Here is a 12,542-nt window from a genome sequence, read left to right as displayed (position 1 = left end):
TGCCTGTTTCAGGTAGGCAAGTTAACCTGGCCCCCTCACTCCATCTTGGCTGGAAGCAGAAGTCTCACAATTTCATGGAATATTATACAGTTTTAAAAAATGATCAATGTGACTGTAGAAAAAAATGGAACTTAGTGATAAGTGGAAGCCAAGGGTATGCCGTAGAATGTAAGCTATATTTTTCATTGTAACTACATGAAAAATATATACATTGGTGGACTAAGACTGAATGGGAACAAGCAAAATTAAACAGCAGCTGTGCCACAGCAGTGGGGTTATGTATTTCTTTTTTTTTTTTTTTTTTACCCACTTTTCTCTAAATATTATAATTACTTAGGCATTATATGTTTTGTAAAATAAGAATATTTTAATCCAGCTTTCTTCGACACATACTAAGTTTAAGGACTTTGAATTCTTCACACACACTACACTATAAACCCTGGATAAATACTTATTTACTGACGGGCTGATGAAGCAAGCCTGACAGCTGTGTAGATGTTGCACTGATTGCTGGAGCTATACGGTTGGCTTGGCCCCTTTTCCTAGCATACCTGTAATTAGTTTGTGTGTAAAGAGAACATTGCTCTGTCTAAATTAGCATTCTTCTACCTAATTTCCTCTTTGTTTCATACTTCTTTGAACAGAATATTAGGTTAAGCAGAGGTACTCATTCAGAATGGAGAAAGTTTTATTTACATAGACATACTTTGTTAAATGAGCAATACTTGGAAAATTCAATACAAAATCAGCACTTCACGTTTAAAATATGTGCTCATGGCATCTTCATGTTACAGGAGAACTTAAATACTGAAAGGACCTGCTATCTGTACTGATCCCAGTACAAATTCATTCAGGCAAAACACATGGAGGCCTGAAAACCAAAGTTAGAGTCTATGCATGCAGCCTGTTTATACTGCTCTTGAAATCCCTTTACCAAATATTTGAAGAGTTCTATAAAAATAACAGAGTGCTTTAACATAGAGTACTCATTTGTGCATCTAATATTTATGACTGCCTACTATGTGTAACAAGCCTTGTTCAAAATACTGGGGATATGCTGACCAACAAGACAGCCAATGGTCTCTCCTCTCACAGAGGTTTCATTCTATTACAGGAGTAAAATAAATATCCCGGTAAGATTACTTTGAGCATTATTATATGCCTATGAGGTAGCCTGGCAGAGATTATTATTACTACTTCCATTTTACAGATGAGGAAACTGAGGCTGTCTGAGGTAAAATAACTTTCCCCAGGCCATGTAACTGGTAAGGGCAGAATCAGGAATCAAACCCTTGTCTTCTGATGTCTCAGCCATGTTTTCTCTCTGTAGCACTGTTACCACTGTGGTGATCCAGCCTATCAGCTGTGGTACATGCACCCATGGAGTGGCATGTAAGGTGAGGAACCACCTTGTCACTTTTTAACGTGGGAAATGCCTTCTGAGATACCTCTTCTGTTCTTCTCTACCTCTCTCCTTGCAGTTTGATTTTATTTCCCAGACGAGAGTTTCATCAGATCACTGAGGGTAGACCCAGGTTTTAAATTTATATTAATGTATATCTCTTAAGGATTCTTTCTAGTAATATCCGGTTAATGAATAAACGGATGATACATTCATTGTCTTAGAGAACGGATGCAGACAACCTAGGCTAATTAGGCACTGGGTTCTGGCCTTCATGGCTTTCTTTTTTTTTTTTTTTTTTTTTTTTTTTTTGAGACGGAGTCTTGCTCTGTCGCCCAGGCTGGAGTGCAGTGGCGCAATCTCAGCTCACTGCAAGCTCTGCCTCCCGGGTTCACGCCATTCTCCCTGCCTCAGCCTCCCAAGTAGCTGGGACTACAGGCGCCCGCCACCACGCCCAGCTAATTTTTTGTATTTTTGGTAGAGACGGGGTTTCACCGAGTTAGCCAGGATGGTCTTGATCTCCTGACCTTGTGATCTGCCCGCCTAGGCCTCCCAAAGTGCTGGGATTACAGGTGTGAGCCACTGTGCCCAGCTGCCTTCATGGCTTTCTACACCATGCAGGTCAGTAAACTTTCATTATGAAATGTACTCACAAGGCAAAAAGACCCTGAACAACATCTGGGATAGAGTTTAGCTTAATTCTTTTTCAAGCACTATAGGGACCATTCCAAGTCTGGCAGTTACTGGCTCCTAATAAGAAATGTCTACAAGATGGCAACTGTGGAACACTGATCATGTGTCATGTCCATACGACATACTTCTTGGTAACACACATTAACTAAATAATCAACATCACATGGATAAGGGTCCAAGATTGTAGTCTGTGGTCCTCAATGTACATACGTCTGAGATAGCAGCAGCAGCGGCGGCAGCGGCAGCAGCGGCGGCAGCAGCAGCAGGTTCAACATACACGACTTCCATGCTAGTGTGTCCTCTTTGACCTTGAGTGCTACTATAAATAGGTAAAAAGAGAGATGGTAAGCATATCTCACTTGCCATTTAAATCAAAACTTTCTATCATACAATAAAAAGGTTCAAATAAAAACTATTTGTTTTATTTTCCCTACTACAGAACATCATTAATCTTTGAGGTATCATTTTTCCCACAAAGTTGTTCTGCACATCTACACACAAAAAAATCATCTGGACCCTCATTAGAATGAAGTTTGCTGCAGGTCTCAATGCCTTTTTAACAGTGGGGAGCAAACCAGTATTTTTAAAGCCAAGGTGTATGAGTGAATATTCTTTTTCAATTTTTAAACCAACTGCAATTACAAAAAAAATGCCTTTAGGCCCAATTTAATTTTGTTTCTTGTAATTAGAGAAACTCTCCATTCTCGGGGCTCATTAACAATTCATTTCTATCAAAATTAGAATTTCGATGCCCAAGGTGAGATACAGCTCCATGGCACACTAGAGTCTAAATACTAGCTTACTTTTCACCAATTAAGTATGGGGGGGAGAAAATATGAATGAATGAGAATCTTATTTTTAATACTAATAATAGTGTTTCAAGCCTTAAAAATTTCATAACTGAGATTCTGTTATTGAAATGTATTTTGTTTTCACGAGTTTTTCTTTTGAAAAGCCCCTATTACTCCACAAAATGAGAAATTAAAGTCTGATGATAAATATTATAAAAAACAAGACCTCAGAGCAGCAAGACAGTGGCAAAATGGTATCTATAAAACTTTCGAAGCATATTCAGAGACACGTAATTAAGAGAAAACCTGGGTTATTTCACATGGTTTCAAAAAGTGAATTCTGAGCCAATGGAGAGAAATTTTCCATTCTGTATTTCAGAGGACCCTGACAAAAATCTATTTTATTTATATCATTTATTTCTAACACTAAAAAATTAAGAGTTTGAAAAAATTTATTTCGGATATCAAAAATATGTAATATTTAGGAAGTATTTACACAGCATAAAACAACTAGTTAATAAGTTAAGTCAGTCATTCGTGTGTATAATTGGACTATATCGAATATAGAATGTTTAAAATATATAAGAAGCATATATTTAATTAAATATATTTATTAATATTTATGTTAATATTAATTAAAATAAATATGAAACATGTAAAATATAAAATATTTCTTACTCATTTGATTTTCAGTGTCATGAAACAAACATAAATGGAGTCACTTGTAAATCTGCCCACATATTATTTAAAAACAAGATTCCTATATTATTATATATTTTTAAAATAATTTTTCAATCTCCGACTAAATTTATAAGCCAAGTTATTTCTTGTATTATCTGCCTTGCAGACCATGTCATATTCCTTGGCTTCAACTATGGGTAACTCCCACAGCTCGACCTCAAGACCTCTTCCCAAGCTGTAGACCCACATATGCAACTGCCTTCAGCACATGCATGTGGATATCTAACCTCAATTCAACATGGTATAGACTCCTGTTCCCCCTCCAGTGTCTCCTACTTGGTGAACAGTGCCACCCTCCACCCAGTCACTCAAGACTGAAATCTACAAGTCATCCTAGACTCTTCCCTCTTTCTCAACTCTCTTCTACCTTATACAAATGTTTCTTATTACTTTCTATCTACTTTGTCTACGGGGTGAATTTCTTCAAGGCAATGAACATGCTTTAAACTTCTTGTATTCCAGGCACTTCACACAATGGAGAGCAATTACTATGTGCTTAATGGATATTTGCTAAGTAAATAAAGGAATAAACAGATAAAACTTAGCAGTCAATTCAATCAAAATGTTTTCACATCCTTCATCCCAATCTGCATGGATTGACAAAATTATTTTAATGGACAAGCTGGAGCTTCTATTTGTTCCTTAAAAGCAATCTAATACCTTTATATTGGCTTTTAAATAGTGCATAACTTTGTATCTGAGATAAACAATATATGAATGTATTGCTTGTTGCATTGTCCAATATGGCAGTCACTAGGCACATGTGGCTAAATCAAAATTTAAGTTAATTTAAATTAAATACAATTTAAAATGTAGTCTTCAGTCACAGTAGCCACATTTCAAGTGCTCCATAGCTAGTGGCTACTGTGTTGGATGAAGCAGATTATAGGCCACTGCAATCATCACAGAAAGTTCTACTGGATAGTGCTGTATTAAAGGATGCAGTAAGTTTTTCTGGACAAAACTCTCTGACAGCAATATATTGTGAAGCAAGTATGTTTTGTTTCAAATCCACTGACTTAAATATCAAGAATATAAATAAAAGTGAATATTCTCCAAATTATTCAGTGAATTTACATTTTTTGCCTCTCCATAAGTTAATATAAATGGCAAATATTTGATGTAGAATATAAAAGTCACAGGCACTCTGGGAGGCCAAGGTGGAAGGATCACTTGAGCCCAGGAGTTTGAGACCAGCCAGGACAACACCGTGAGATTCCATCTCTAGAAAAAATAAAAAATAAGTCAGATGTGGCGGTGCACGCCAGTGGTCATAGCTATTCAGGACGCTGAAGTGGGAGGATCGCTTGAGCTGGGGAGGTCAAGGCTGCAGTGAGCTGTGATCACGCCAATGCACTCCAGCCTAGACGACACAGCGAGACCCGAAAACAAAACAGAACACCTCACAATTAAAAGCCACAGAGAAGCACTTACAATTTTAAAGAAAAACATTAGGGAATATTTCATACCTAACTAGTTTGTGCATGTAAATAATGAGTTCAGGCTCAGGATATGGGATAACATGTAACAGAGGGTTTGCAGCCATATCCACTGCTGGCCTTTGGGTAGGAACAGATACAAGCACAACTTTCTTTTTTCCAAATTGTATCACTTAATTTTTAAAAAGAAGGAGAAAGATCAAAGAACATTTTGACAGTTGTAGTTACATAAAAGAACACCTAATTCTACAAAGACGAGTACCTCTGTTTCATCATGTAAAATCTCAAAATGTTACTCTTAAATTGAGCCCTTCATGTTTCTTCTCTCTCTTCATTTTAAATATTTTACCGAGATTTGATATCCATTGGTAAAGTGCTTAACACTGCTGAATTACTTTAATGCAAGGTTGTTCTTGGCTTAAAATATCATCTACTTCTATTTGCTGTATAAATGAAACTGTAAATATGAAAAAGATGTCAATGGAATGCTATCCTTTCATACGTCAATGGAGTACAAACTAAGGTGTGTTTTGAACAGTTGTGGCAGAGTCAGGAAACTGATGACAGTAAAAATACAATCCTAAATGTCTCTCCCTATTTAATTTACAGCTGAGATTATATAATCTGAAGTGATGGAAGGAAAGAAAACCAGATTTCCTTTCTTGGTTGCAAGTTATGAACAAAGTTTAAGAAGCTAATTCTTAAGGCTACTCTAACCAAGGCTAGTCTACAGGCTCTCAGAGGAAGCTCACTACCATGCCCTGTCTGAAATGTAAAATCTTGAGTCAAGGATCAGGTATCAACTTTTCCTTCAAATCCAACTGCATCTCAGCCATCCCTGATAACTAGATACTAGCAGCTCCAAAGCCTACCTCTCCTCAAGAGTCATTATGTTCTTAGAAGAGGATTCCTGTTAAGTGGCTCCCTAGGAATCAAGCCTGAAACAGCCTCTCTTTGCCCTAGCCCCCTACTATTTTATTCAGTATTCTAGGCATGCCATGGAAGGTGAACAGAAGCTGGGGTCACACACCCTCAATATTGGTCAATTATACCTAAATAAAGCTAGAAAAAATATTTTTCTCAACTCCACATGCAAAAAGTGAAAACAAAATTCTGAAAAATTAAAAAAAGAAAAAGTACATTGTAATCTGTAGAGTCCCCATAAGTGTGGTCAGCTCAAATGCCCTCATTAGCCATTCTTTCATTGACCACCCTACGTCTCTAAGTTTCTATTCCACTTAACTATATGATTTGAGAGGTATGATACTGTAATTTGCTTTATAATTGTTCTTTTGTAATTTTAATTCTCTCTCCTAGAAAACGTCTTCCTGCAAGATGAGTTCTGCATGCGCTATCGTTTCTCTATTCCTTTGGAGTCAAGAAGCAGGTGCTCTAGTGTTAAGATGAGCAGAATAGGGATCAAGAGCCTGGGTTTTGTGACTTGAAACTGCACTGAGAGACTTGGGAACATTGCTATTGCTATAGATCACCTAGATCAATATCCTCCTTTGAGGGGGAGAAGAGAAGTGTGTTCTGTGGCTACAGGGCTCTGCATACAATGTACACTTGTAAATATCCTCTGAATCAATGTACAAATCTTGATCCTTCTGAATACAAAATAACTACACTGCCTTCTAAATATTTGACAGGTCCTTCTCTTTCAATATAGCAAATTTAACTAACTAAATAATTGGAGACAGTTGTCTTAACAGATTTACATTATTTGAAGATGAATTTAGTTCATTTTAGGAACCTTAGCTAAAGGCAGACAGTCAATGGATGTAATTTTGATCGGTTCAGAATATCAGTAACTTGAAGTGAATGTTTCATCATCACCCTCAATAATCTTAAGGTAACTGCTAACTAACCATATTCCCTACCCACAACCAATCTCATCTCCGACTGACAGAAAAGACACTATCATTTACCAAGTTCCTACTATGGGGTCTGTATCTTTTACATATTACCTTTCTGAGTCCTACAATAACTCAATGACATATGTTCTGTTATTGTCTCCATTTTATAGATGAGGAAAATAAAGCTTTATAACATGAATAACATATAAATTCACAACTAGTAAATGACAAAGACAGAATATGAACCCAGTCTGCTAACTCCTTATACCAGTAAGGACAATAGTTGTGTCACCATTAGGGAGTAGTAAAATAATCTCGTTTTATTTAATCCCAGCCAGAAATGCCTTGATTTTGTCATGCCACACATCCAATATGCCCTAATTTGTTTATTTTTACTTTTATTTTTTATTTTGATTTGTGTGTGTACATAGTAGGTGTATATATTTATGGGGTACATGAAATGTTTTGATACAGGCATGTGATGCCTTCATTTGTCTCTATTACCAAAATGTGTATGTCTTTGAAATCGATAGGCCCATACGTTAAGATCAGTTCCATCACTTTATATTCACACCACAAGTTAACCCACTAACATCTTCCACAGAATGAACTGCAGATAACTATGAGCTACTACCAATTTTGCCAGGTAGTTTGTGCACACTATTGTTTCCAGAAAGGATGCAATCTTGACCCACTCCTGGCTCCTTCTTAGTTTTGCCTCTGGAAAGCCACTGCTTTTCAGTATGGAAGCATACCAACTTCCCAAGTCAATCTACTAATATTAAATTTTCCAAAAGTCAACTTGCCAGGAGACAAATGGACTGAATGAACATGAATCAAAGCATCAATTTGTCAAATTATCCAAATATATTGATTTACCAAAAACCTGTTTCTTTAAGCTATTCATAAAATTTTAAGTGTGCTGAGTTGGCAGAGTTTAAGACTATTGAAGGAAGGAAGGATTTCAGAGTCCTGAGGGCTTCAGACACCTGCTGAGTTCCTCATCTCCTTCTCTCATGGACTCATTTCCTCCCAACCCAACTTCAGGGGTTGGTAGCCCAAGCTGTGCTGGATGCTGGTTCTCCTTTGTTTCTTTCCCCCATCGCAAGTTCCCTTCTCTTGTCCCCTGCTCAACTCAGCTGCAGCAGTAAGGGACCTGGGGTACAGACAAATGGAACCTTCCTTAAAATGTTAACAGAAAAATTGGCCAAGCACAATATATCCTAAGTATCTTCAAAAACTGTTAAAATATTTCAATCCACTCTAAGTCATTAAGCTTTGTCAGAGTTCACAGATACTAGTTTGGGGAAAATGGTAAATTTGGCAAATGAGTCATTTGATGATATTGTTGATAAAATTTGAAAACATGCTAAATCATTGAAAAATTAGAAAATGAATTCTTTAAAAATGTATTATTAGATGAGCATAAACTAAAAACATTCATATGAAGTCCTGAAATTGTTTTTATTCATAAGAATGGTAAACCATTCTGCAACTTTTAACTTTTTACAAATTAAACATTCCTTAAAATGTTGAAAATAATATCCATTGACTATAATCAAGAATGTAGTCATTGCATATACTCAAGAATAATACATTGATATGAACAGATACTTAGTATACTGAATAGATAAGGGTTTTGTCCAAACTATGGCCTGTGAGCCAAAATCAGCAGCAGCCTGTTTTTTACAACGTAAGAATGGATTTGGAAATTTGAAAAAACACGAGCAGGCGATTGGTTTCTTTCTCTCCAATGGAAGCAGAGGCAATGGACAACTTACAGCCAGAGAAGTCCATTGCATTCTCACTTGGGAGAGATCTTAATGGACCTGAAGCTGCTCAAGATCATGGTTTCTTGCTAACAAAGGGACAACAAATCCCATCATTTACCATCTTAGCATACGAATGTTTTAGGAAAGTCTTCCTGAGTGACTGCTTCCAGAAATTTTCTTTTGGCTTAAGAAATTAACTTTTAGTCACAAAAAGTTCTGTCTTTTTTTGATGTGAGGGAAAAGTATGATATTTCATTCAGATATTCTGAATGGAAGGAGTGTGCTATCTGAATTTACCGAAGGAGTGTGCTATCTGAATTTACCAGTTCTCTCCAGCAGAGTAATTTATTACCCCAGGGCCTAAAAGGATGGAAAAGGAAAATGTCTGGTGTGTGTGTGTGTGTGTGTGTGTGTACACGTGTGTACACGCCTATGGTGTGTATTAGGATTGAGAGATAGGCAGAAAGTGAAACAAGATGACTCAGGAAATAATGCACCCTTCTCCTCTCCAATTCCCTACCCTGAGCATCACACCCCTTACTGCTCCCTGGCCACAGCATGAAGAGGACTGACTTTCATGAGACAACGAGTTAGGGTCTATACGAATCTTTCCATTTCAGCCTTCCTGTCTTCCTGTATGAGACACAGATATGGTTCTTGTGGCTTTCAAAATCATATTCTTTGAGTGGGTTAACATATATATATATATGATATATCTGAAGCTGATACATGACTGAAACTACACCATACAGATTAATTCAGATAATTTTACATACCAGAAAATGAAGATTTAAAACAAAATGTTGAATTTCAACTATTTAGAACATGAGGTGCCTTTTATCTGGCAGGTAATTACTTTTATGGCATAGCTAAGAAAATTCAATTCTTCTTTTAGCTGTATGGTAAAGACTTGCTTCAAATAATTACTAATACACTACTAAAAAGAAGCCAAATGGTGTGACTCTGATACATTTAGGTGTTTTACAAAGGATGAAGTCAAAATGGGAAAATTTCCACTAAAATCATACTCCATCCATTTCATAGAAACCATCACTCTCTAAAGGGCCATTTTGAATTCCTCTAATGTGCTTTTTTGTTTACACCAGTTTTTCACAAACACATCAAAAGAGGAAAAACAGCGAACAGCACTTGGTGGTATTTCCTCACCAGAATTAAAAAAAATAAGTAATGCAAAATATTCATTACACTTAAAAAGTAAATATGATCATCAACATGGTAGAAATCTTAGTCTCATATACCCTGAAGAGCAAGTAATCTCTGGTAAGAGTTGCCCTAATGTCAAATAATAAAGACAAAACAGAAAAGTGAACACTAAGTCAACAAAAACTCTATTGCTCTAAAATTAACCAAGAAAGTTTCAAGGTTTTGTCATCTCAAAAAGAATATTGCTGATATTGGCTTCCTCTGAGCAGTGTAGAAATATTAAGTAAACATGAAAGTAACTTTAGAATCTGATTAGTGTTCTGTGGTCCGCCCCCTGCCCCTTTTCAAACGTAGGGAAGGCAATGTATAGCTTTGGTTGGTGAGTCACTGGAAAATGCCTGGATGCCAGTTGCTAACACTAAAGACATTCATGGGCAGAATGAATGCCAAGGCTACACAGTTCCCCATCATATATTTGTGGAAAATTCATTCCAGGAGAAATTCATAAATCAGACACAAGACTATACTAAGACCAGAACTGTGTGGTAAGATATAAAGAAAGTTTGCTCTGTTCCCACTAACTAATAAGCCCTTAAGGCCAAGCCTTCCACCTGAGGACAGGATGTTCTATAGGGATGCATCTCTCACTCAAAGAGGACAGGGTTTTTGAACGACTAGAACTGACAGCTCAGATATAATTTCTATAGTTTGTAAGGTACTACATTGACTTTCATATTTCATTATTTTCATATTTGGATCCATTATCAAATATTTTTCCAGTCTAAAAACTATTTTATGAATTAATGTTTGTCACTATTCAGTTAAAATCATTTGCTTTCACTTCAATGAAACAAGACACACACAAACACACACACATTTTTACATCATAAAACAGGGCAGGTCCAACTTCTTTTCAATACAGCCAGTAACCTTAGAGCGCCTGGACTAGGTCCATATGTTCATGCTAAGGTTTTGCCAAAGAGCCCATGTTTTATTTGGCATCTGAGTCTTCCTACTTTTGTAACCCACCTCGGTCATCCCTCTAAGGTAACACGGTGTATGGTTTTTCTGTCACTTTTATAAGACTATTATTGAGCCAGTTGGGGAAATAAAGCAACAGAGACCAGTCAAGTCCCAGCACATGTTAAAAGAAAATGTTTTATGTCTTTGCTACTTATTAAAACGCTAATGGCCTATGTGTTGGCTGTGCAAATATGAGATATGATTTGAAGTTTGCCCTTGTTTTCTTTTTGTTCTGAAAATCAGCTCTGTTAGTTTCCAATGGCAAGATGGACCCATGGATAAACACATGACTGTATTCTAGAAATCAGGAAATGAGTTAATTGAATAAAATGAGCTGGTCTGTGTACTGAGGGAGACACAAGCTGAATGCAATTTGGTCCCACTCTTAGCAAGCTTTTGATTTTCTAGGAGAGGAGCTAAGTCAGTCTCTGTGATCTCAAGGCAAAGTGGAGAGTGTCAGTAGTAGAGCAGAAAGCAGGGAGGAAGAGCTCTTCCGAACTGGGCACCAGGAGGAACTTCTCAGAGAGGGAAGATGGAACTGTTTCTTGAGGGGTGAGAAGGATTCAAGTATACAAAATACAGAGGGGAAAAACGTTTTAGTCCATGTAGAAATAGTGAATGAACTTATATGGCATTTATGCAGAATGGTGTAGCTTCTTGTAATATTGTGGTTTCTCATTTAGTTGTACATCTCAGCACTAGGCAGCAAGTTTTATGAGGATAGGCACAGTAGTGGGCACTGCAAACACAGTTTCATGGATCTTACAGTTTCATGCGAAATCCAGACAATGAATGATTAGTTTAGAGATAACTATAAAGTTAAAAATTGTAATAAGTATGATTAAGGAAAAGGGCAGAATGCCAGAGGAGAGAATAAAAAATGAACTTACGGGAACGAGTATAAGCCAACTATTGAGCAACATAATGGAAAAATATTTCAGGTTGAGGACACAAACATGTGCAAAGACTCTATGTTGGAAGAGTGTTGAGAATTCACAGAAAAGAGAAGCCAGGGAGGCTGAAGTCTGACAGACAAAAAGGAATATAACACAAAATGAGGTTTCAGAAATAAGTAGGCATGAGAGCAGTATGCTTTACAGACCATACAAAAGGAGTTTGGATTTTATTCTAAGTGCAATGGGAAAAGCACTGAAAGTTTTTGAGCAGGACAGTAACAAGATCATTATTTCAACAAATGATATTGGAACAACTGGACATCCATATACCAAAAACAATGAACTCTGACCTAAATTTCACACCTTGTAAAAATATTAACTCAAAATAGATCATAGATACAAACTTAAAATCCAGAATGATAAAACTTTTGGGAAAAAAAACCTAAAAATGTTTATGTGGCCTTGGTTTGGTAATGAATTCTTAAGACATGACACCAAAAGCAATCCATCAAAGAAAAAAAAAAAAATTCCTTCCTTAAAATAAAAACCCTTTGTTCTGCAAAATACACTGTTAAGAGAATGAAAACAGAAGTCCCAGACTTGAGAAAGCACTTGCATATCAAATATTGAACAAAGAACTTGTATCCAGAATGTATAAAGAGTTCTCAAAACTCATAGACTGTGGTGAGGATGAAATGAGCTAAGATGTGTTTAAAATACTCTGAACAGTGTCTGATACATAGTAAGCACTCAGCAAGTGTTGTT

At 36.6% G+C, this 12,542-nt stretch overlaps 1 protein-coding gene across 1 annotated transcript in view; it reads right to left on the bottom strand.

Annotated features, from left to right (window-relative positions):
- The window catches only part of PASD1 (PAS domain containing repressor 1), a 99,392-nt gene that overhangs the window by 16,626 nt on the left and 70,224 nt on the right, over positions 1-12,542 (bottom strand). The window contains exon 9 of the mRNA XM_010358580.2: positions 2,306-2,414. Coding sequence (XP_010356882.1) covers positions 2,306-2,414 — 109 coding nt within the window. The remainder of the gene's footprint in view (positions 1-2,305; positions 2,415-12,542) is intronic.

This window comes from Rhinopithecus roxellana, chromosome 7 (genome assembly GCF_007565055.1).
Source record: "Rhinopithecus roxellana isolate Shanxi Qingling chromosome 7, ASM756505v1, whole genome shotgun sequence".
NCBI classification, from domain to species: domain Eukaryota; kingdom Metazoa; phylum Chordata; class Mammalia; order Primates; family Cercopithecidae; genus Rhinopithecus; species Rhinopithecus roxellana.
The sequence above is the reverse complement of the archived record's forward strand: the minus strand, read 5'-3'. Positions and strand labels throughout refer to the sequence as shown.